We start from the raw sequence: 24,600 nt of genomic DNA, 5'->3' as shown, positions 1-24,600 counted from the left end.
GGGTTAGACGCAGTGATCTCTGGGGACCTGCCTGGCAGGGCATCAAAGAAATAAACGGGACAGAGACTCGGGGTTGATCGGGAGCGGGCGGGCGGGCGCGCGCCGGGCGGATCCCTCTGGGTTTCCAGCCGCGTGGACGGGCGCAGCGCCCCGAGGCCCAGCTTTCGCAGGGGAATTCCGGGCGGGGTGCGGCGGCTGTGCGGGGCGGGGCCGGGGCGGGGCCGGCCACCGCCTATAAGAGGGGCCCGCACGCCCGCCCGTGCCATTCGCCTGCGCGCCCTGTGCGGACCGCGGTACCATGGCTCTCGCCCGCCTGCTCGCGCTGCTGCTGCTCCTCGTGGGCGCCCCCGCCGCCGCTGCCGAATCGGTAGGAACTGGGGGATCCCGGGGGGCGGCCCGGTGCCTCCTTTGTTCCTGGGGGCCTGGGAAAGGGGGTTCAGGGGGCCGCGCCTTCCCCAACTAGACGCCGAGGCCGGGGAAACTTTGCTGGAAACTTGGCTCTGGGGTCACGGGGAGGCGCCGGGCCGGGGTGGCTCCCCCGCGCGAACGTGCGCCCCAGCCTGTTGCTCTTCCCGCCTCCCCTGGCCTCGGCCCCGCCGCGCGCTCCAGGCTCGGACGTGACTAAGCCGGTGTCACCTCTTCTCCCCCCACACTCGCGCCCTTCCCTGGTGATCTTGGGGCAGGCTCCGAGTCCTGGATCCCCCCTGCTCGCCCTCCGTAAGCTCCCACAGCTGTGGCTCTAGAATCCTACAGGGCCTGGGGACGAGGGGGCTGCGTGTACTCGGAAAGGGGAGGGGGTTCGGGTGTGCGGGGGCCATGTTTCACACACCGGGGAGTGAAGAACTGAGCCCTGACCTCAGGTCTGGCCCCAGCCCTGCCACTGGCTTGTGACAGAGCAAGGCCCTGCCCCTTTTGAGTGTCAGTTTCCCCATCTGCACAACGGGCTTGGGGGAGCGCCGCAGGAGATGACCAGTGCTTCTTTAGGGTCCCTACAAAGTTGGGACTCTGATACTTCAAGAGCGGACGGGAGGGATGGTTTGGGCTCAGCACTTCACCAAAGAGTTGAACCTCTGCTTTCTGCGAGAATACTGTTTATTTCTGCTGAACTGCGCACGGGAAATCGGAGTACCCACCTTGAGTGGGGTAAAGGGGTTTGGGGGAGAGAAGGTCTCAGCCCCGAGAAGCTCTCCTCACTGCCCGCTGTTCCCTGTCCTAGTTTACAAAGCCGTAGGCCACCAGAAGCTCCATTCATCCCAGCGGCCAGTGGGGGGAGGAGGGTGGCAATTTCATCTAGGAGGTTGGGTGGACGGGAATTGATGGGGGAGGCTATCGGACCCCCCTCCAAGAACCCCAGCTCTGTGCCCCCTTCATGCCCTTAAGCCCCCGTTTTTAGGGGGAGCAAGTCTGTGGAGTTTAATCATTGTCGATTCCTTTATGAGACTTCTTTTTCTCTGGGCTTAGGGAAAAGTCCTGTCTGCCTGGCAGCTTCTGTTGAGGAATGAGACCCTGAGAATAACCTGCCAGCACAATTGCAGGCAAGCAGTGATGATAGCAAACATTTAGCGCTTATGGTGTGCTTTATGGTGTTCTAATAGCTTTTTACTGGCTGTTCTAATGGCCTGTCAACTAGCTTAATTCTGACAACCCGGCAGTTTACTGTTCTTAAATTGGTCCTGAGGCTGAGGAGGTTACCTGACTTACCCAAGGTCGCACAGCAAATAAGGGTCTGAGTCATTCAAATTTAGGCAGCCAGGCTTCCAAGTTCCTGCTCCTATGATAAGCTGCAGTCTGATGCTTTCTGAGTGGCTGCCCTTGTCCCATCCTCAGGTAACTCAAGAGTTTAGAATCTGTTGAGATTGGGGGCTGGCCAGCCTCAAGAAATTCTGAGGTGGAAGGAAACGGGCCCAGAGTGAGATAATGACTTCCCCAAACTAAGGGCAACCTGACCGAAAGGTTAGTGTCTGAGCCAGGACTCCAGCCTACACCTGCTGCTCCCTGGTACGATGCTCTGAACTAGGCGCTGAGTGATGTGTTGGAGTCAAGCAGCTGGGGAGACAGCTGAAGGAATGCCAGGTTGGGTCCTGTTGGCCTGGGCAGTGTGTGGGGGGGAAAAGAAAGGCCCGGGAGGTTGTGAGGTCATTGCGTGGACAGTCACATGGCAGTCCTGGTTCAGGGGCTGCTGAGTCTGCAGGTGCTTCAGGGTGAGCAGCAGACAGCTGTGTCCTGGGGGCCATCGGAAGGATATGGTTTGGGGGAGGGCAGCTGTGTCAGCCCTGCGCATGGTGACCCATCAGCTGGGGAGAAGTAGGCCCTGAGCAGCTGCTTCCGGAGAGAGGTGTCCTGGCGAATGTCACAGACCTTCCACCTCTAATTGGGTCACAGGGCTTCCCCCTTTCCCTCCCCTGTCCCCTTCCTGCCAAGGTTGTGGCCGGAAAAATCAGACCTAGTCATAGCTGAATAGATATGATGGAGAGGTCTGCCTTCTTTTTGCAGGTGGAGAAAACAGGCCCAGGGAGAAGGGATTTTCTTTCTTTTTTTTTTTTTTAAAGGTTTTATTTATTTATTTGACAGAGAGAGACACAGCGAGAGAGGGAACAAAGCGGGGGCAGTGGGAGAGGGAGAAGCAGGGAGCCCGATGCGGGGCTCAATCCCAGGACCCTGGGATCATGACCTGAGCGGAAGGCAGATGCTTAACGACTGAGCCACCCAGGCGCCCCGGGAGAAGGGATTTTCTGATTGCAGTTATGATTTGTTGAGTGCTTTCCAAATGCTAGGTCTGGTGCATTTTATCCTCACGAAAAGCCCAGCATGTGGGGATTATATTATGCCTACTTTACAGATGAGGGCACTGAGGTCTCCCTCCAATAGTGCTACTGAGGCCCTCCCCAAGTTTTAGGTTTAAGCCAAAGGCCTGCCCTCCCCTTGGGTGTTACCCTACCCCCACCCCGAGGGCTTGGTGCCATAAGTTTTGGGAAGGGAACCCAGTCTGAGCAGCCAGCCTCTTCCCTGGCAGGGCTTGCTATCCCAAACCAGTTCTTCCTGTCCAGCTGGGAGCATTCCCCTGAACTGCCTTCCTGCCACTCCTTCTCCAGCCAATTAAAGATAATCTTGTTTGGGGAGCCGGACCACCCCCCCAGAGGTGTTGCTCCCCAGGGGCACAGCCTGCTGATGTGGCACCAGGCCCAGTGGGTTCTGGGGAAGTGTATTTTAGCTTAGAGATGTTTCTGGTCTCCTTGAGAATTCTCTCCTTGATTGTACCGAGGTAGCAGTGGGGCAGAAGCCCAGGGGCTCTGGGACCCTTGAGTGGCCAGTGAGAGCTCTTTGGAATTCTTAGAAGCCCAGAGAACCACTAAGGATATTTGGGCCATGGTTTAGAGGGTTCTGTGAGGTTGATATTCCCCCATCTGTAAAATGGGGTTTGAAACAAATGACCTTGAATGCCGTTTTCAGCCCAAGTATTCTGTTAATAATTAAATACCTACTCTTTGAAAGGGACTGTAGAAACCCTAGACATCTAAGGCATTCCCTCCCTTGAAGAAACTTAGTTTGTGAGATAATTAATACATATATCCCACCAAATTCTGAGTCGTAAGCCCAGCCCTCCCCATCCCCATCACACATACCACTTCCACCCACACTGGGCGAGGGCGTGGGGGTGGGGGGATTTCTGCTCTATTCATCTTCAGTGAAATACTTGTCCCTTAGTTAGTACTCAGGAAATGTTTGTATGAATGAATAACTTCATGCATGTAACTTCTTTCTAAAAGGTGCATTGAGGTTATTTATCACTAATAGGAAGGTCTTCCAGGGATATTGTGAGGTAGGTTTTATTATCTACATTTTTACAAGAAACTGATGCTCAGAGGTAGACAGTGGCTTGCCAAGGTCAGAACCAGGTCTCTCTGATAATACAAGGAGTCTGGTTTTGAGCATCTTCAGAGAACATTCCATATGAGGAAATTGGCTGGGTTTGAAGGCAGATAACTTGAGTTCTGCTTCTGAACTGCAAGGTGACCTTGAGCAAATGTGCCCTACCTCTGGGTTTCCGTGTCCCCAACTCTATAATAAGCCCACCTTGGACTGAAGCCCTCCAAGGGTCCTTCCTGCCCTGAAAACACACCCGTGGGGGGAGGGACGCTTTCTTGGTCCCCTTGGTAAAGATCCTAAACAAGAGGAGAAGCTGGGGGGTGGAGACATTCAGCTCCCACCATCCCCAGCTCCTGGAAACAGAGGGCTTTTCCAAGGACTCGGAGTACTGGGCTGTCCTGAATGAGGAGCCATGGAGAGCCAGGCTGGGCTTCCCGCCCCAGTTCCCTCTTGGGAGGAATTGGCTCCTAGTTGTTCTCAGCCTCCTGGACTGCTGGGTGTGATTTCCAAATGACCATTTAAAATCGGGGGAAGGGGCTGGACAGGGCCTGTGATTCACTGGAGGAGAGTGGTGGCTGGCCTGAGTCCCCCATTTCCTTTCAACGTCTTGGCTCGTAGGATGACTCTGGTGGGGGTGTTGGAATGGGCTCCAGAGTTTACCTTGTCCTCTGAGAGCCCATTAAAGATAGTGTCTCAGCGCCCCGGTCTTTGAGGGGATGTACAGGAAATGCTAGTCCTAGGCCTCAGACCTTCCCAGTGCCTTGCCTGCGGGTGGGCTTTGACAGGGTGCGAATTCAGCCAGTCTTCAGAATTGGTCTTTGGACCTGTGCAGAGAAGGTAGCGTTTTGTTTGCCTGAAAGCTCTGAGCTCCTAGAGCAGGGCTGGGGCAGCCCACATACGATGGCACACCCCAGGAGCCTCTGATTTCTCTGATGCCCTCTTCTTGCTGTCTGGAAGTGGCTGGGGCCCGGCAGACCTAACTTGCAGGGGTGTGAAGTCCACCCCTTACTAGCTACATGGCTGTGGGCATGTCACCCAGTCTCCCCGGCCTCTGCTTCCTGGGAGTTGTGAGGCTGCTAGGAGGTGACAAGGCTGCAGGTAAATCTCACTGGGAGAGGCCGCATTCTTAGTGACAGGGATGCCAGGTGGCCCTGTACCTTTGAGGATCCCACTCCCAGGGCCCTTGGAACACTCCTTCCCTCCCAACAGCTGCAAGGTGGGAAGGGAGGAGTCCAGGGTGGGGCCGATAGAGTTCAAATCTCCTGTTTGTTTGTTTGAGAAGTGGGCTGTTTGCTAATTATCAGATCGGTTTATATTTAAACAAGAACCAGTTCTCGGGCGCCTGGGTGGCTCAGTTGGTTAAGCCACTGCCTTCGGCTCAGGTCATGATCCTGGAGTCCCGGGATCTAGTCCCGCATCGGGCTCCCTGCTCGGCAGGGAGTCTGCTTTGCCCTCTGACCCTATCCCCTCTCATGTGTTCTCTCTCATTCTCTCTCTCTCAAATAAATAAATAAAATCTTTAAAAAAAAAAAAAAAGAACCAGTTCTCAGCAGCCCCACCCCTCCTGCTGGGATCTGTAGGAACCCCTCGCTGAGCTGTTTGCGGCCTGGAGGGGGATGGGGGTTTGCTAAGGGTACAGGACCACCTGGACAAAGCCCAGAACAGGGTCACCCTCCTCAGTTGGAGGGGCAGAGTTTCTAGGCCTACGGAGGCTGAGTGAATTGCAAGGAGCTCTCTGGCCTTGGAGAGGGCATTTGATGGTGGCCGGGAAGGTACAGTGTCTGAAAAGCCGGTAGATTTTCAGTACATGGGCCCCTAGAGAGGGAGGAGAACGCCTGTGTCAACAGTTGGGGCCTGATTTAACCCTAGTAGTACTGGAAGCCTGACTCACTGGTGACCTTCAGGAACGTCCCTGCACCTGGCCAGGCCCTTTGGCCCTGTCTGCTAGAGGCAGGGTGACTGGAAGTGGGTACATTTCACAGCCAGAAAAACCTGAGTCACCATCCCGGCTCTGCTGCTCACCCAAGGACATGCAGTTAGTTAATAAGTCACTTCACCAGTGTGTCCTCAGTAAAACACCCCTGTGTCACTCAAGGGTCATAATCGGTGTTTGGCAAACTTGTTAAGTGCTGGCTTGATCTTGGTTTATTCTTAGTGGCTAGACGAGGGCTCTTCCCCGGGGCCAGATGTTGGCTTCAGGGAAGTGGTATCTGAGTACATGCCAAAAATGTAAAGGGCTCCAGGAGTCCCCAGGAGATCACTTTGTGATTTGAACAGTTCTTCCCAGCTTTGGCCTTCTACGGTCCCCCCTACCATCCCTGCTACTTTTTTTTTTTTTTTAAGATTTTATTTATTTGACAGCGAGAGAGGGAACACAAGCAGCGGGAGTGGGAGAGGGAGAAGCAGGCTTCCCGCCGAGCAGGGAGCCCGATGCGGGGCTCGATCCCAGGACCCTGGGATCATGACCTGAGCCGAAGGCAGACGCTTAACGACTGAGCCACCCAGGCGCCCCTCCCTGCTACTTTTTACCACCTCGTCTGTGCCCCCAGTTACCTCCCCCACCCTCTGGCCAGTCCCTCCTACTCAGGCCCCCCCCCCCCCCCCCCCCCCCCTCCCCATCCCCCCCCCCCCCCCCCGCCAGTCTGCCTCTCCCCTCCCCCACCCTGTAGGCTGGGAGCTCCGCTTGCCCCAGTTTTCTCTGGCACAGAGGCTGGCTAGTCAGGTGACACCTGGGGTAATGGAAAGGGGAGGCAGGGAAGGGCTGGTGTGTGTGGAAACAGTGACTTGGTGGAGCCCGCTGGTCGCGGCCAGGCCTGCAGGACTGGCTGTACCACTCGGACCTCAGGCCATGGGGGCAGGGATGACCCGTGGCCAGTCACAGGGAGTGGGGACACTCCTTGCCTGGGGAAAGACCGGCTGGGAGACGTCTGTGGGACAGACTGACCTGGTCTGGAGCAGTGGCTTCCTCACGGGGGCGGGTTGTGGAAGGGGGAGGCTGGGAAGGGGCAGGAAGCCAGCACCCAGGGCTGATCTAATCAGCCGAGACAAGGCTATCGACTTTGCTCTTGAGAACACAGGAGGCTTGTTTACGTCCCGCCCGTAGATCCAGCAGGGACTTCGGATCTGCTGCCTAGATTACAAGTCCCAGCTTCAATGCACTTCTGTCTCTGCGGCCCTTGGGGAGCCAGCCCCCTCCCAGCTGTCTCCAGCGGTAATCGGAGCAGTGCCCAGCTTGGTTACCAGGCCCTGAGACAGACAGAGGCTTGTCTCTTTGAGAACCTTTTACAGGTGGGCAAACTGAGGCCCAGTGGGGAAATCTCCATCACCTGCTGGCAGGAGGATGTCCAGAATGCAGGACCCCACCCCCAGCCCCATTCCTAGCTGGCACCCCAGCATCCTGGAGCCGTTGCTGTGGAATGGTTTGCCCTGGGAGGGGGGTGGTTGGTGAAAAGTTGGCTGCTGGCAGTGCCAGGCCTGGCTTCTCTCCTGAGTGATTGTGTTCAGAGTAACCCGACCTTGGAGTGGGCAGAGCTGACATTCGAAACCCCCCCCAGCCCCCCCCCCCCCCCAGACCTGGCTTAACCCTCTAGGTACCAGAGCACTGGCTGTGTGTGGTTTCTTTTTGCCTTTTGGATTTTTTTGTTTTGTTTTGTCCCCAAGGCAGGTCAGTAAATACCCCGGGGGGTACAGGTCCCCCAGTAGAATGTCAGGCGTCTCTGGTCACTTCCATTTGCTCCTTTTGGAAAAATACAACTGCGTTTCCTATGCCTCTGTCGTCTTAGACGGGTGCTCCAAATTGTGTGGTCTCTGCCCATCTCTGGGTCCTTTGCAATTGCAAGGGACCTGGTCGGTTGTCCCAGAAACAAAATAAATACCCATTATAGGTATTTCTTCACGATTTGCGAAGCACAGCCCTCCCCCCCCTCCCCCGCACCCCGATCCACTGACCACCTTCTTTCTAGCAGGGGAGCTGCTTCCACAGCTTTTCCCAGGTCTCTCTGACCCTTTGACCACTAATCCCTTTAGCCAGAAGGGAGGCAGGTGGGGATTGATAATAGCTGCTACTCATTGAGCACCTGCTGTGTACCAGGCCATATGCTGGATTCCTTGCACACACTAATGCATTGCACTTAATCCTCATCATCCTGCAGGGTGCTCCTAGCCCTGGGTACCGAAAGAGAAAGCTGAGGGTTCAAGATGTGACGTAGACTCCAAGACTCTTGCAGTTAGGAAGTGGCCAGACTGTACTTTGCTTGTGGGTCACCACTCTGCTGGCAGATCCTTCCTTTCTGCCGAGGTGTAGATCTCTGATTGTGGCTTCGGGGTTTGCTCATTCTGGGGGGTATCTGACCCTTTAGAAAGGGGGATGGGGGAAGACAGTGATTGTACCAGAGGCCGCTTTTGGGGATCTCCGGTCAGAATCACTCTGGTGGATTCAGTAGCTGGAGCCCAGTGTCCTTGCTCCCCCACCCCACCCCCACCCCCCCTTGAATTTGGCTTGCACGGTTGTCCTTCTGGTCTCACCTCCTGAAAGAAGGGTCAAGTGTGTCCCTGACCCTACCTCTGCTGGGGAGGAGCCTGAGGGCAGAGGTGGGGGAGGGTGGGGGGGAGGGGGAGGCTCTCCACCCTCTTTTCCTCCCACCAGCCAACCAGGCCTTGACCCTGAACTTCTCCCTGGTGCCCCAGCCAAGTTTTTGTTCTTTTGTTTAAGCAATATCAGTTTCACCTTTGTTTGCTCCCTGGTGGAGCCTGGCCTGGCAGTGTGGGGTCGGGGTGGAGAGGAGACGCGAGGGTGGCAGTGAGAAATCTGGTTGTGGCTGAGGCATGATCTTGAGAAAGATCTAGGTTCAAACCCCAGCTCCGTTGCTTTCTAGTTGTGTGACTTTGGATAAATGACTCTATTGCACCTGAGTTTCTTGCAAAATGGTCGGAGCACGTTACAAGACTGTTGGGCCGTTGCAAATGAGCTCATAAAGGGAAGACTCCAGCTTGGTGCCTGGCTCGTGGTGGATACTTGAGCTAGTCACCCCAGCCCCTATGCTTTTCCCTGGTGACTGAAGCTGTAGGACTTTGGGATAGGGTTGGTGACCTTTTCCTAGCTTCGTGCCTATAGTGTAAGGACTGGATGCGGAATATGTCTGGAGTGACAGCTGTGGCCTGTGGGTTTGCTGAGACCCTTTGTTTTGCAGCCAAAATCCTTGAAGCAGGGCGGGGAGGACAACTCCAGCCTCAAGCCAGGAGACCTAGGTTCTAAGTCCAGCTCTGCTGCCAAGTGCTTGGGTGACCTTGGCAAAGTCCCTTGTCTTTTAATCTGTTTGCTGGGTTATAAAATGAGACCGTTGGGCTCAGTGACCTCGGATACCTTCTGTTGGCAGGTGTTAGTTCCTTTGGAACAAAACAGCACCTACCCCCTCTTCTGTGGATAATCTGGGAAGGCATTCAGCATCTCAACCCCCAGGCACCAACCCCAGGTGTCCACCAGCCCTGGGGCAAGCAGGTCTGTGGAACCCAGGCCCACTGACCTATTTCTGTTGTGGTCTGTGAGAAAGGAGACCCGAGGGCCCAGAGAGGGTGCCTGTGTGAACACACAACCCACAGGCAGGGGTGGGGGTGAGTGGAGAATAGACGGGTAGCTCAGCTGGGAGCAGGATCGGGTCCTCTCTGGTCAAGGCTGGGTCTGGCTGCTGAGTGGCCTCATTCTTCAGATGTACCCCAGACTGAATGGGCCTTGTCTGCAAAGCAGGTAAGGCAAGGGAGGGCTGTTGGCATGCCCATACACACAAAGGGATGCTTGCCCATGATGCTTGCCCATTGCTGACCTAGTCTTAAAGGGTTCCCACGTGGGAATGTCCCTCTTGTCAGGAGTCATGGGCAGAGAGGAACAGAGAGGGTGCTTCTGGAGTGGAAGAAAGATCTGCTTTCCTGTGCCCTCCCATGGGTACGCCCCACAAAGCTTCTTCCAGGCCCTGGGACTTGCTGGAGGAAGGCACGTGGGCCCCTGTAATGCAGCCTGGAGAGCCCCAGGATAGGTGTCTGACTGGGTCTACCCCTGGCTGTGCCCCTGACCCCTGGTGCGACCTTAGCCAAGCCGTTTATCCTCCCCAGGAACCTGGTATGGAAAGGAAGGGGGAGGGATCACCAGGCGACCCCTAAGAGGGCTGAACTGCCAGTGAATCTGGGTTTCATCTTTGGTTTCGAGACCACCATACCTGCCTCCTCTCTTCGCCTCTGTCTGGCTAATGAAAAACGGAGCTAGTAACTGTCAGCCAATCAGCATGCTAATCCCGTGGGTTGTTTTGAAACACCCCTTAACACTTTCACATAGTAAAAGAAGGGCAGGATGTGTAAACAACATTCCAGGGCTTCGGGGAATAAGAACCCTGTGGGGCGGGTCTCCCGCCTGAAACTGCCCAGCGTTGGGACCCCAGCCCCTGTCTGGAGGACTTGGAGCTGTGACTCCCATGGGAGTCTCCAGGCCAGGTCAACAAGTGGCCAAAGTACCTTTTTTCTGTGCTGGGCTGGATTTGACCTCCACTTGACAGGGCTCCCTCCTAGCTTGGGTGGCCGGGCACTCTGTGTACATGCGTGTTCATGCAGGTGTTCATTCGCATGTGACTAAAGGCTTGAGTGACCCAGGCCTGGGTTCTGGTCCAGTGTGGCCACTTTCTGCCGATGTGACCTTGGGCAAGCCACTTAACCTTTCTGAGGCCCCAGTTCCACTTCTGCCCACTTCTGCACAAGATCTATCAGGAGGACGTACTTCATTTGCTAAGGGCTTAAAAGGTCCTGCTCTTTCAGATTTGGGCCCTGGGGGAATTCGCGGCAGGAGATGGGGGTAGGAGCACAGGGACCTCACCCTAGGGGACAGTTTTGCAACCACCACGGAGGAGCCTTCCTCCCAAGCTGCCAGACCGAAGCCACAGGCACGGGGCTGTGTGCGGGGGCTGGAATTCCAACACCAGCAGCTCAGCAGCTCCTGATTCCCAAGTCATGAAGTCATCCCCAACCAGGGCTTAACCCCTTCTGGCTCCCCACCCCCATGTGTGCCCAGTGTTCAGCAAAGATTCTCCCATCCGGTGGAAGAGGGCTGTGTGCCCACGGCCTTCTCCCCTGGCCTGACCCTCCTCCCTTCCGGGAATCCAGCATCTGCCCTCTCGGGGGTGGAAGAGGGCATGACAGTCAGGTCCTGCCCACCTCTCCCCAGAAGCCAGTGGAGGAAGTACAGAGCCTGGGCCTCTCCTGCAATGCTTACCTGGTCCTAGGAACAGATATTCCTCCTCGGGCTACGCCCTTCCCTGGTGTCACTGGCAGTCTTAGCTGGGTGAAGGACAGCCTGGGGCAGTCAAAAAGACACCTGGCCTCTCCACTCTGAGTTGTCTGGCTGACTCAGTTATGCGACCTTAGGCAAGTCACTGCCTTGTCCAGAGCTCAGATTCTCTCAGATTCTGTGAAATGAGAGCATGGGACCTCCCTGGCCTCTGTAACTGGAATTCTGGTGGTTCTGAGCAGAGCCCCAATATCCTACAGTTAGGGGCTCTGGGAAAGAAGAGGAGAATGTTTAGAGGAGATAATGTTTAGAGGAGAATGTAAGAGGAGAATGTGTATTGAACTTCATTGAAACCCTAACTCTTTTGGCAAATAGCAGGCACTTTAGTATTTGAGTTAATGGGGGGGGGGGGGATGAACTTTGCTCAGGGCTGTTGTTCTTTGGGAAGCCTCAGCCCCAGAGCTAAGAGGAAGGTGGTAAGCATTCTGAATGTTTCCTACCCTTGTGAGCTCTGGGGGATGGGAACAGAGTAGCTGATGTACTTATAGGACCTTGGGGAAGTTTTTGCCTCCCTGGACCTTGATACTTTCCCTTTGAAAGCTTCTTGGTGGCAGTGGGGTTTAAGATTCTGCTGTGATGTGACGGGCTGGGTCCCCGTGCGGTAGGGGCTGAGGACATTTGTGGGTGCTGGAGTGGGTGGTCCATCCACAGGATGCCTCTCTTGCCCTCCCCTGTGCTGGTACAGAAGAGATCTATGGGAGATGCTGGAAAGCTGAGTACAAGAGTGTGCTTACGTACTTGTGAGTCACCAGGTCTGCACAGTGCCTGGCCTGAGGCTGCCTTGGGGCGTGGGTGAGCCAGCCCTGGCTGTCCCAGCCCGGTCTGAGTCAGCTGGGAAAGGTGTCCTGGACTGGGCAAGACCGGGGCCAGCAGCCCTCTCCCTGCCTCGGGTGAATCAGCTGTGACTTTATTTGCATCCTAGAACCCTGGAGCGTCATATCCTCAAGCCTGTGTGGTTCTGCATTCAGGCAGCTCGATGCTGAATTCTCTCTTTTCGACCCGCTACTTGTGTCAGAAGGAAATTCCCAGTTTCCTCTTTTGTAAAATGAGGTTAAAGACATGCCTTTGGTGTTAAGAACAGGGACTTACCCATACTAATTGCTTAGTCAATAGTACCTAGTAATATTTAATGTTCTGATTATTACCAACTTTATGATTTTTATTAGCCCAGGATGGGAAAGAGATTTGCCTAAGGTCACACAGCAAGTTAGGGACCAGGAGGAGTGGTCTCCAGGTTCTGGCCTGATTACCTTCCAGCACCCCAGGTTATCTTACTGAATGCCCACTTCACTGCCTTTTGGGGCTCGGGGGCTGCTGTAGAGCACCAGGGGGCTACCGATGTGGCTGACGTGACTCCCTTTTTCACCCTAGATCCGAGAGACCGAAGTCATCGACCCCCAAGACCTAGAAGGCCGATACTTTTCTGGGGCCCTACCAGATGACGAGGATGTTGGGGGGCCTGGGCAGGAACCCGATGATTTTGAGCTGTCTGGCTCTGGAGATCTGGGTATGGAGGATCTGGTGGGCAGCCTGGGCTCATGGGGTTGGAGGGAAAGTGGCCTTACCGAGCACAGGGTAGTGAGCTCGCCTTGAGACTTGGATTTGTGTGGGGGTTTCCAACAGTGCTCCTCCCCTCTCAGAAAAGAGGAAACAAAAGTAACTATCAACCCTTTTCCATCCCTGACAACCCTCCTTGGGTGAGTTATTTGTTGCTTGGAGTTCATTTGTAGCTCTAGGTTTTCTGAGCACCAGCCTGGACCTGTCTGCCTGTGGCTGGGGGCCTAGTGGGTGTGCGGCTGGAAAGAACTGATAGTGTTTTCTTCTTATGAAAAGGAAAAGGAGCAGCTCAAAAGCCTGGGAGCATGTGTGGGCAGAGGTGTGAGTGGGGGCATGAGTGAAGGGGTGCAGGCCTTGGGTGGCTGGACTGGGGGGGGCGGGGAGGGCAGGGCTGTTCATGGTCTTCTGTGACTCCCTGGCTCAGGCTGCTGCACAGAAGCATCCTTCCTCCGTACAGAGTGCTGTGATGATCTCTGTGACCTCTGAGCCTTGGTTTCCAAATCTGTAAAATAGTAAATCAGTGTGTTGGGGATTGGACTGAGTTAAAGCTCTCTTGGCACATATACGGAGCACTCAGGATATATTTTAATGCTGCAATTTCTAATATTTAATATTACAGTCTAGAGTCTTCTCAAAGGAATCCCCTGGGGATCTTATGAAAATGCAGACTGATTCAGTGGGCCCAGGAATCTGTATTTCTAACCGGCACCCAGGGGATGCTAGTGGTCCCTGGATCCATACATTATGGAGCAGGGGTTTGGAGCTGACAGCATCTGCTCAGCTACCTGCTGAGCACTCTTGTGAAAGAACCAGAGAGCCCAGTCTTTGGAGCCCCATTTTACAGATGAGGTGACTGAAGCTGGGGTGGGAATGGTCACTTGCTGTACATTGAGCATTTGAGGGCCTAGCCATGGCTGAAGAAGGGGGAGGTCCTTTATCTAAGGGGAAGTGACCTCACACTCAGCCTTTCTGACCTTCCAGATGACTCAGAGGACCCCCAGATCTTCCCCGAAGTAATCCATCCTCTGGTGAGTAATTACATGCTTTTGCCTCTCCCCACTTGCTCCTCTCTAACACCTGTTGAGAAGGGCCCATAAGTGAGGGTCTGACCTCTCTCTGCAAGAAAGCTTTTATTTGGGGCTCTGGCTCCCTGGGGGCAGGCACAGCTGTGGGTCATGGGTAGGCCGTCCTCCCGGCAGGGGATAATCACTGTCAGCACTTAGATGTGTTTCCAGCCCCTTTTCTGTGCATTTCTAGGTATTTCCCAACATTAATATCAAGTTGTATATACAGTTTTGTGTATATAAAGTGGTCAGGAGTTTGTGAGTTTATTTCCTCACATGATTAAATGTGCTTCCTATTCATTTTTATAGGCCGCATCATCATAGTTCACTGCTTTCCCCTTTTTGATGGAAATGTTGTTTCTGATTTTCTGATTTTCTAAAATTAGAACACTACAGCAAGCCTCTTTGACTCAAATCTCTGATTAGCTCCTTGGGACAGGGTCCCAAGCAATTTCTGCAGCTCTGCCACACTGCCCTCCGGGGTGGTGATTCTCGAATACCCACTGACCAGCAGTGAGTGGGATCACGTGCTTCCCTGCGCCATTGGTCACATTATTCATTCCCCATTTGGGACAGACCTGGAAAGGTGGAGGGTGAGCCTTCGATGGCATCGTTGTTGAGAGTTTGGTGCTGCTTTCTGTCCCAGGACCCCCTGGTTCAGCCAGCAAGATGGCAAAAGCAGACTCCCTCCCTGGCTGAATGCTTCTGTCCCCTGCCCCAGGTTCGTCCCCAGACCACGCTGAGTGTTTGTCTCTCCTCCTTCCACCCCATGCAGGTGCCTCTCGATAACTTTATCCCTGAGAGGGCAGGGCCTGGGAGTTGGGTCCCCACCGAACCCAAGGAATTGGAGGAGAACGAGGTCATCCCAAAAAGGATCTCATCCTTTGAGGGGGATGAGGACGTGTCCAACAAGGTGTCCATGTCCAGCACTGCGCAGGGCAGCAGCATCTTTGAGAGGACAGAGGTTCTGGCAGGTAAGCTCCTCACCAGAGACTTAGGAGGGGGAGAGGATTCAGAGGGAGATAGTGTTGCAGACATGGATGCCTCGGGCCCCAGGGTACCCTGGAGACTCAAGGACTACACCTCCCTAGGGGGTGGCTCTGAGTGGATGAGTGGCCTGGTGGAGACGAGGAAGAATTGCATATCAAAGGCTTCTAAAGAACAGCCTGAGAGTCGGTCACTTGCCTTAAGTCCTTCTGTCTTGTTTTAAAAACATTTGCACAGCCTGGGGTTGGTACCTGGGGAGTTAATTATTAAACGTTAACTTCCCATGAAAGCCCATTAGGCTGGCTCCCCATCCCCCTGCTCTGTCACTTGACGGCCTTGTGACCTTGGCTGAGAAGCTTTCCAACCCCAGTGGGGAGGTGAGCCTCAGTTTCCTCCTCTGTAAATGGGTACAATTCTACCCCTTGGGTTGGTATCATAACTCCATGAAAATTAGAATCTGAAGTAATTTGGCCAACTGGAAAGCGCTTTTCTGATTTGTGGGTGTAATCTGTCATTGAGTCTTCACTGACTTTTCATACTAGGTGGCATACGGGGATCCTTCATATGACAGATTAAGACCCTGAGGCCTTGGAGAGGAGAGAGGTTCAGGGTTTGGCCTGACGTGAGAGCCGCAGGGTTCTTGAATGTGGTGTGCTATTGTGGAAGCTCTGTCCCAGGGTGGGGCGTCAGGTGTGGCCTTCATCTGGGGTGGGGACGGCTCCCTCTCTCCTTCCCTGGCAGCTTTGGGATCACCGAAGCTCGCGGGGGTGGGTTGTCAGAGGGAACTCTCTCTCTGGCCAAGTTTTATAGGCCAAGGGCCTGTCTGCATGAACCAGCCTGGTGAGTGGCTGCCCTGGGCCCAGGCTCGGTTACTTCTGTCTCCTGGCAGCCAGCCGGGCCAGCACCTCCCAGGAGGCTTGAGGTACAAGGAAAGAGCCCTGTGCCCTGCATTTTGCAGATAAGACTCCCTGGGAATATAACCCCAGGTGACGTTGGGCCCAGCTCAGCCCTGACCCTGGCCTCCTGATACCGGAGCCAATGTTCTTTCTCCTTTACCTTAGCTACTTGCTGAGCGATGTAAAGAGGGGTAGGGGGTGCTTTTGGAACCAGAGGGGCCCTTAGAGACCTTTTAGTCTTCTAAGCTTCAAAATATTTGGTAAAAACCTCCCCCATCTTTTTCAAACACAGAGTTTCACTTTTAGCTGGCATATGTGGGGTCAGCCTAAGGTTTTGCTTTCACCAACTCAGGGTTTTGCTGCTTTTAAAGAAAAATGTAAAACCACTGATCTAGTCCAACCATGTGTGTCTTAGAAATGGGGAGACCGAGGCCCGGAGAAAGCAAACCACTTGCTTGGGTCACATAGCAAAAGACAGAACCAAAGCCAGGTCATCTCTTAAATCTTCCGGTTGAGAATTAGACAAGCATAAGATCTTCATGTGAGAAGTTATATTGCTGCATTCGTTGGGGTGGGATCCTCCATTCCAGTAGCATCTCAGTGCACCTGGAAGTTCCTCAAGTGCTTACTAGATGCCATCTGATCCATGTGCCCCCCCTCACTGAGTCTCCCCAACCCTATCGGACAGGTATGGTTGGCTATCTGTACTCTTACAGATAAGGAAACTGAGGCTCAAGAGAAGCCAAATCACTTGTCCAAAGTCACAAAACTAGGCACCGGTAGCCCCGGCATGTGAACCTAGGACCACAGTCACTTTTGAGACTGCCCTTGAACCTTAACCTGGTGGAGAGTCCCAGCACTGACCAAGGTCCTGGTAAGAGGCGCCTGGGGTTATCAGAGGGGAAAGGTGATAAAAACAGTCATGGAGTTGGGATACCTCATTCCATGTGCTTTTTCTGTATTTCCTGGTGTCATTTTGTTGCTGCTTTCTCATATAGAGTTTTAGCAAGAAAGAACCTTACCGGGCTCCTCTGTTCCATTCTGCCCCCATTCTGTGCATAGATTGGGAGTGTGTGCAGGGATGGAAAATTAATCTCCTTAGCCCTAGAAGACCGAATTAGGGGACTCAATCTGCCGCAGCAAGGATTCTGTGAGGTGTCCCTGCCCCCTCAGCAAACAGGATAGAGCCCTTCAGGCGGCCTGGCATGCTGCAAAACAGCTGTTCACCTGAGGTTAGCAGCCCGCATCTGCCTGATGCCTTTAGGCAGCCTTGGCCGGTGCTCCTCTCTGAGCTGAATTGGGAGAGTCATTTCATAAGCACTTCGCTGTTGTGCCAGGGTCCAATTCAGGGTGCTAGGGACACACATATAAACCACCAAGGTTTACAAGTAGTGAGTACCGAGGCTCTGCCATGCATTGTTCTAAGCACTTTCGGGGGGTTAATTTATTTAATCCTTAGGACTGATATGTGAGAAAGGTCCTCCGATTTCTGTTTTGCAATGAGAGATGAAGGAACTCGCCCGATCACACAGCCAGTGATGAGTAATGGGAGTGGGTCGCAGGCCTTAGCACACACCGAGCTGCACACGTAGGAGGGGGAGCCACAGTGTGTCATTGTGACAGACAGCACAGCCGTGTCCGCGTGTCCGAGCTGTGTTTGGTAGCGTGCACCTGTGTGCATGGAGAACGCCTATGCCCGTCTGTGTAGGTGCTTGCACACTCAGCTCGCGGGAGTGCGGGGAGTCTGTCTGGGCAGATGGTCGCAGCCTGCCGGCTTGCTAGCTCCCGGCGCAGTTAGTGCTAAGCTGTCGCTGGGGGGTGTGCTTGGCTGTGGGCTCCAGCAGGTGCAGGTTGGAATGGTGGCTTTGCCGCCCTAGCTCTGTGGTCTTTGGTGACTTACGGTGACCCCCTGCTGTCTTGTGAATGAGGTCATGCCGAGCACAAGCAACAGCAAGGGGGAGCATGTCCAGCTGTGAGAGAGCTGACTGGGGGGAAGTGGCAGTGTACCCGAGGTCCTGACCCACGGCTCTCCCCATTCTTCCCCTGCAGCTCTGATCGTGGGCAGCGGCGTGGGCATCCTCTTCGCCGTTTTCCTGGTCCTGCTGCTGGTGTGCCGCATGAAGAAGAAGGATGAAGGCACCTATGACCTGGGCAAGAAACCCATCTACAAGAAAGCCCCTACCAACGAGTTCTATGCCTGAAGCGCCCACCTGGGCACTGGCTTGGACCTCCGTGGGGAGGGAAGCCAAAGGATTTGGAAGGGTGGACGTTAGGATAGGGGGAGGGCAACCTAATGCTGACCTGTCCGCATCTCCAGCTCTGATTATGTTTCAAGCGTCAGAAGAGACATCATCTTCTGTTCCTGCCTGCCTCTTCTTGATTCTCTGGGCCTCGGTTGTCCCGGCAGAAAAATAGGGTTACACTTGGCCTTGCTGAAGGCAGGTCTGGGATTGGATCATTTCTTAATCTTACACTTAAAATGTGGGCCCAGCTTACACCCTATCCTGAACATGCCTCACCCAGAGCCCCTCTGAAGCTGGGACAGGAATCCTTCTGGGCCTCTGCCCCCAGCCAGCCTTCTCCCTCCCTCTTGTGAAAAGGAGCCAGGAGAAGGAACTAGAACCATCTGCACCTTGAGATGTGTCCGTCACAGGGCACTTGTGATCATACTACAGGAGTCTGGTATACCTTGGGCCATTCTCGGCTCTTTCAAGTGACTTTCTGGAAATCAACCTTTTTTATTTGGGGGAGGGGATGGGGAAGGAGGGAGGGTGGTATTTTTTTCTGAATGGTTCAATCCTTGGTGCAGAGCCTCTGCCTGGGCAAGAGTGTGCCCATGCTGAGATGTTCTCCGCTCTCTTGCACTTTCCACAGTATCTGCTAAGTTTGTATTTAATGTTTTTTTTATTTTTGTTTTTTGAAAATGAGAGAAGAGACGGAGACACGATTTTTATTAAATTTTTTTTTTTACTATTTATAGCTTCAGACAGGGCCTTCTTCCTCTTTTTCTTTAAATATCCTCCCCATTTTTGGGGGCGCCTGGGTGGCTCAGTTGGTTAAGCGACTGCCTTCGGCTCAGGTCATAATCCTGGAGTCCCGGGATCGAGTCCCACATCGGGCTCCCGGCTCAGCAGGGAGCCTGCTTCTCCCTCTGACCCTCCCCCCTCTCATGTGCTCTCTCTCTCTCAAATAAATAAAATTTAAAATAAATAAATAAATAAATATCCTCCCCATTTTTTTTTTTTTTATACTTAACACTCCCCCAGCTCGTGACCTTGGCCCTTGCTGAAGCTGCTTCCTCTAAGAAGTAGCTTTTGCTGAAACAGTTTTCTAGCAGATCCCAAAATACAATGTTAGGGGATGGTGGGAATATTTGTGTCTCTTTTCTTGTAATATATTATTATTCTTCCTTGGTTCTAGAAAAATAGATAAATATATTTTTTCAGGAAATAGTGTGGTATGTCCCATTTGAAGTTGGCTGGATAGTTGAGTGAGTGGAATTTTGTTTGGCTGAGTGGGTTTTTGCCTCTCTCTCTCTCTCTCTCCTCTCTCTGTTCCTGGTGCCTTCTCCTGATTGGGCTGGAATAGTTGAGGGTAGACAGTTCTACCTTCTTTCTAGCTTCTGCTTTGAGCCCAACCGATGTTCCTTTGTTTGCTCTCTCCGAATTTATGAGAAAATTGGAGAGCTGTGCTATCCGCTGCGGTGGCTGCTGGCCACGTGCGGCTGTTCAAATCCGTGAAAATCACCCAGAGTTAAAAATCCATTCCTCATTTACACTAACCACATTTCATGTGCTCATTTGCCCATGTGGTTCATGGCTGCTACAGTGAACATGCAGGTAGGGACCATGTCCACCTGTTGAACCGCAGTGCTAGAGAACTAAACTGGCTTAACACGTCCCAGCCCCAGCCTTGCGGGGGTGACCTTGGTCTCTCTGGGCAAAGGGGGAGGGGGACTGGGGGAGGACTGACTGGGCCCTGGCTTTGGATCTTGTTATTGGTGACCCTCCCCCGCCCCCCGCCCACAAAGAAGAGGCCTGGTGGCTTAGCCTGGGCAGGCTGCATCTTCTCCTGACCCCACTGGTTGGGGTACGGGGGGAGTCGCCCTTGCCTCCTGCACCCTTCACCCTTCACCGCCACAACCCAGGGTCCCAGCTGGCTGGGTCCTCTGCACTGCCCACCCCGCCAACCCCTCTGGTTTCCCTCTGGCTGTGTTGGGAGTGAGCACTTCTTGGAGCCACCTCACACTGTTGTCTGTTACTTAATTTTTTTTTTTTTTTGATAAGAATAAAACCTGGTACTTTCTAGATTGCCTGTCTCTGTCATTTTTTTTAATTTTCTGTCATTTTAAAGTTTGTAAGAAGTCATCCTTTCCGGGTTCTGTATCCCTTGATAGCAGCAGAGACGTAAGAAGCCAAGAAAGGGCGTGGAGAAGAGGAGAGGCAGAAAGTGCACATGGCGGCCTGTGGGCTTGTGCCTGCCTTGGTGTTCTGTTCAGATGGCACCTTGTTTCAAAAACAAACACAAAAATTCCTTGGATTAGGTGCCAACTATAGAAACGAGGATGTTCCCCATATAAGTCCAGATTCCCCACTTCTCTGGGGAAAAACCTCAAGATTTGGCCCCTCTCCAGCCTCTTGGCCCCGTTTGGAAGTTGCCCACAGGCAGGATCCTGTCTTAGACGTGGGTTCTCTGCCTCGCCACAGTCTCTGTCCACCTGCTATCGCTCATGTCGCCTGCTTGGCCTCTGCAGACCCCATTGATGCCTGTCTTGACCCTGGTAAGAGCATTTTTACCAAGGCGGAAACCTGCCCTTACTTGTCTGCAGAGTTAAGCCTTAATTCCCGGGCCTTGGGCTTTGGGGGTCTAACCTTGGTGCCATGTTGTCCAGTGCTTGGCTGGGGTCGGGAAGGATACAGTGGAACGGGCAGTAGAAGCAAACCCTCCCGTCACACACGTGTGCCAGAACCCATTCTAGGCTTCAACATGGGAACCCACTTCATCGGCACAGCAACTCCACAAAGTAGATGCTCTTAGTGTCCCCATTATACAGATGGGGACGCTGCCGCTGAGAGGTTACAGGACTTGTCTGAAGTGACCCAACTTAGCAACGGTTGATTTGAACCCAGGCACTTGGGCTCTGGAGGCTGCCCACAACCACACTGCCCATCAGAGGGTTTATGTGGCCCGAGGCCCTTCCATTGGAGGCTGCTCGGGCCCGGCTAACCCCCTCTGAAGCAGCGAGTCTGGTCTCAGGTCCCTCCCGACGTCCCCGCTATGCCTGGTTTTCCTGAGTCCCGCAAGGCTTGGGTGGATCTCTGTTCCTCATAACTTGGTTCTCGCCAAAGTTTCTCACGTCTGCTAGACCTGTGCTGTCCAGTACAGTTGCTGTTGGCCAAGTGGCTATTGCAGTTCAAATTAATTTTTAAAAAGGAAAAACTCAGTTCCTCAGTTGTACTAGCCGCATCTCAAGTGATCAACAGCCACGTGCAGGGGCAGCTACCCTGGGCCATGCAGACGGAAGCAGAACATTTGCACTGCCTCAGAAATCTCGGTCAGGTCTATGTCGGGTGATGTGAGACGGTGGCTCAGGGCCTCTGGACTTGGATTTCAGTTTTTTACCAGCCGTTCCCTTGTGCGCCAACGGCCTGCAGGGGGGAGGGTCAGAGCCCGCTGTGCATAAGTGCTCAACAAAAGGCACTTTATTCTCATCATCAGCACCATCTTTTGGGTGAGGTATTAGCTCCAGCAGGCCCCTCTATTGCCTATCACTGTGCAAAATTACCCCCAAATGTAGAGGCTTAGGACCACTATCTCACAGAGTTTCTGCAGATCAAGGAATGTGGGAGCTGCTGAGCTAGGGGGTTGTGGGGTCTCAACGTTGTAGTCAGAATGTTGAGCAGGGCTGCAGTTGTCTGGAAGCTTGACCGGGCTTGGAGGACCCACTTCCAAGGTGGTTGGCAAGCTGGTGCTGGCTGCTGACAGGAGGCCCCAGTTCCTTGCCATGTGGACCCTCAGGGCCGATTGTGTGTCCTCATGACATAGCGGCTGGCTTTTCCCAGAGAGTGATCCAAGGGAGCCAGGTGGAAAGTATAATGCCTTTTACGGCCAAACCTCAGGTCACACACTGTCACTTCCACGAAGTATCCTATTGGTCACACAGGTCAGCCCCATTCATTGTGAAGGAGTCTACACGAGGGCAGGAATGCCTTCAGGAGACAAGACCCCTTAGAAGCCATCTTAAAGACTGGTTACCATATAGCCTGGCTGCTGGTCAACTCTGGACAGGGCTTAATTTCCCTAGAGCACTAATTCTGAGGGCAACTTGGGATGATATTATTTCTGAGAATTGGGCACAGGATGCAAAGTTGATTTTAGACAATATTAAGCCATTTTGTTCATGATCTTGCCATTTTCCTGAAGCAGGAGAAGCATGGATCCCTGTATGGGGCAATTCTTTCATGGGCCATGGGGAGGCCTATGGGCCAAATAGATTCCCCCTTGCCAGGAATTTGATAAGTCGTTTTGGGGGGTGGGAGAGTCAGAATTCTAAAGTGGCCCCCAAGAATTCTTCCCCCTGTTGTAGACACCTGTATATTCCTTCCCCTTGAAAGTGGGCAGGATCTGTGAACATGATGGATGCCACTTCTATGATGAGGTTACATCAGATAGGAAAGGCGAAGGGGTTTTGCAGAGGTAATCGAGGTCCCAAATTAGTTGATTTTTGAGTTAGTAAAAAGGGAGATTACCCTGGGTGGGCCAACCTTAATCATTTGAAAGCACGAATAAGAGGGTCTGGAACCTTCCCGGTAAGAGACATGCTCTCCTGTTGGCCTTGAGCTTCCATGAGTTCTATAGCTACAAGGACATGAATTTTGCCAACAACTGTGAGCTTGGAATAGGACCCTTCACCTCAGACAGACTGCCCTGTCAGTCCTGGCTCGCACCTTGATTATGGCCTTGGGAGACCCTTAACCGAAGACCCAGCTAAGCTGTGCTTGGACTCCCAATCCACGGAAACTGTGGGACAATAGACAGGTGTTATTTTAACCTGCTACGTTTGTGGTAGTTTGTTACACAACAAAGAAAACTAACACAGGAAGGTCGCTTGCCTCCTCTGCACCATCACTTTCCCCATCTGTGAAATGGGGGTTGGGGGGAGTGCAAGGTCTGGATCACCTCTAAACGTACTTCTGGAGTAATGACAATGACAGCAAGGGTCCCTTATAAAGTGGTGACAGTGGGCCAGGCCCTGTTGAAAGTGCTTTACATATATTCGTTCTTTTCTTCCTCGTGACGTCTTGTGAAACAAATACTACCCTTTTTACAGAAGGGGGTACTGAGGCACAGAGAGGTTAAGCGACTTGAACTTGCCAAACCTGCCCGGCTTCAACATACGACTTTGCCTCCAAGATGGCTGTTGTCTGAAAAGCCACCGTTTGCTCTGTGTTCCTTGGTGTTTTTTTTTTTTTTTAATATTTTATTTATTTATTTTGATAGAGAGAGACACAGTGAGAGAGGGAACACAAGCAGGGGGAGTGGGAGGGGGAGTGGGGGAGGGAGAAGCAGGCTTCCCGCCGAGCAGGGAGCCCGATCTGGGGCTCGATCCCAGGACCCTGGGATCGTGACCGGAGCCGAAGGCAGACGCTTAACGACTGAGCCACCCAGGGGCCCCTCTGTGTTCCTTGGTTTTAAGGTGATCCCTCTGAAAATACATACGAGTGATTAGTGTGAGGAGAAGGGGATAGATAGATAGATAGATAGATAGATAGATAGATAGATAGATTCCAGGACAAAATCAGCCAAGCCCAGGACACCCCTCGCCAGGATGAGGCGCTGATGGACCACTTTCACATACCAGCCAGGGTTGCGGAGGAGAGGAGGAAGTTTAGAACCAGATGGGGGCTTGGGGATGAGCTCTGCAGAGTGGGCTCCACTTCAGCACTCTATAATCAAAGAGAATCCATAAAGAACTTGGTCACAAGGCTCTGCCTTCCCCTAGAGCTGTGCCTGCCTCTGGGGTCAGCAGCCAGCCCCAGCAGGTGTTTACCATTTCTGCCCCTGAAAGCATTATTTGCCTACTTCCCCGCCTGCCTTTGTCCCCTGGGGTCAGGAAGAGAGCCAAGCCTGCCTGGTGGGCCTTTTTTTGGTGAGTATGGTCAGGGATTACTCTTGCAAAACTTAGTGGATATTATCTTATTGGTTTCATTCCCCTTACAGCTGTTTCCTCCCTCCCTTGCTGTCTTCACGGTCTGTGCCCTCAGTAGTCTACAGTCTTCCCCAGGGAGGAAGGTGTCAGAGAATTCTACCCACACTGCAGTTTTAACAGTTTCTCTTGGAGAAAACCCCACTTATAAGAAACAAAAGAGAGAGAAACCCAAAGGTCAATGCTTAAGCCTGTAGGCTAGCTTGTTCATGGTGGAGCCTCAGGCAACAGAAGAGCTGGTAAGCTAGGAGATTTTAGAACCGAGATTTTGACTTTATTCTCACTCTGAGAACCTCAGAGTCCCTGATTTAGCATCCGGAGTATAGCATTTAAATTAGGCTCTGCCATCAGTCTGTTCTCGGAGCTTCATGGGCCTTCTCTCTGAGCCTGTTTCCTCGTCTGTAAAACGGACTACAGCAAGGACTCTCAGCCCTGTTCTGATCCCGACAGTGTGAAAATGTTAAGATTATCTTTTAAGGGCGCCTGGGTGGCTTAGTTGGTTAAGCGACTGCCTTCGGCTCAGGTCATGATCCTGGAGTCCCGGGATCGAGTCCCGCATCGGGCTCCCTGCTCGGCAGGGAGTCTGCTTCTCCCTCTGACCCTCCCCCCTCTCATGTGCTCTCTGTCTCTCTCATTCTATCTGTCTCAGATAAATAAATAAAATCTTTAAAAAAAAAAAAAAAAAAAAAAAAAAAA

General features: G+C 53.1%; 1 protein-coding gene across 2 annotated transcripts; it reads left to right on the top strand.

Moving 5' to 3' along the window:
• Positions 1–270: 270 nt before the first annotated feature.
• On the top strand, positions 271–18,660 carry SDC4 (syndecan 4). 2 transcript variants are annotated; one of them, XM_021688935.1, is made up of 5 exons: positions 271–367; positions 12,566–12,701; positions 13,733–13,779; positions 14,591–14,789; positions 17,748–18,660. In XM_021688935.1, exons 1-5 carry the CDS (start codon positions 299–301, stop codon positions 17,897–17,899), a joined length of 603 nt encoding a protein of 200 aa, XP_021544610.1. In that variant the 5' UTR covers positions 271–298; the 3' UTR covers positions 17,900–18,660. The 2 variants fall into 2 exon arrangements, with proteins under 2 accessions (XP_021544610.1, XP_021544611.1); XM_021688936.2 differs by lacking the exon at positions 17,748–18,660 and adding an exon at positions 16,387–16,625 and having other exon boundaries at positions 282–367.
• The last annotated feature ends 5,940 nt before the right edge of the window (positions 18,661–24,600 follow it).

Source organism: Neomonachus schauinslandi, chromosome 10 (assembly GCF_002201575.2).
Source record: "Neomonachus schauinslandi chromosome 10, ASM220157v2, whole genome shotgun sequence".
NCBI lineage: Eukaryota > Metazoa > Chordata > Mammalia > Carnivora > Phocidae > Neomonachus > Neomonachus schauinslandi.
The sequence above is the reverse complement of the archived record's forward strand: the minus strand, read 5'-3'. Positions and strand labels throughout refer to the sequence as shown.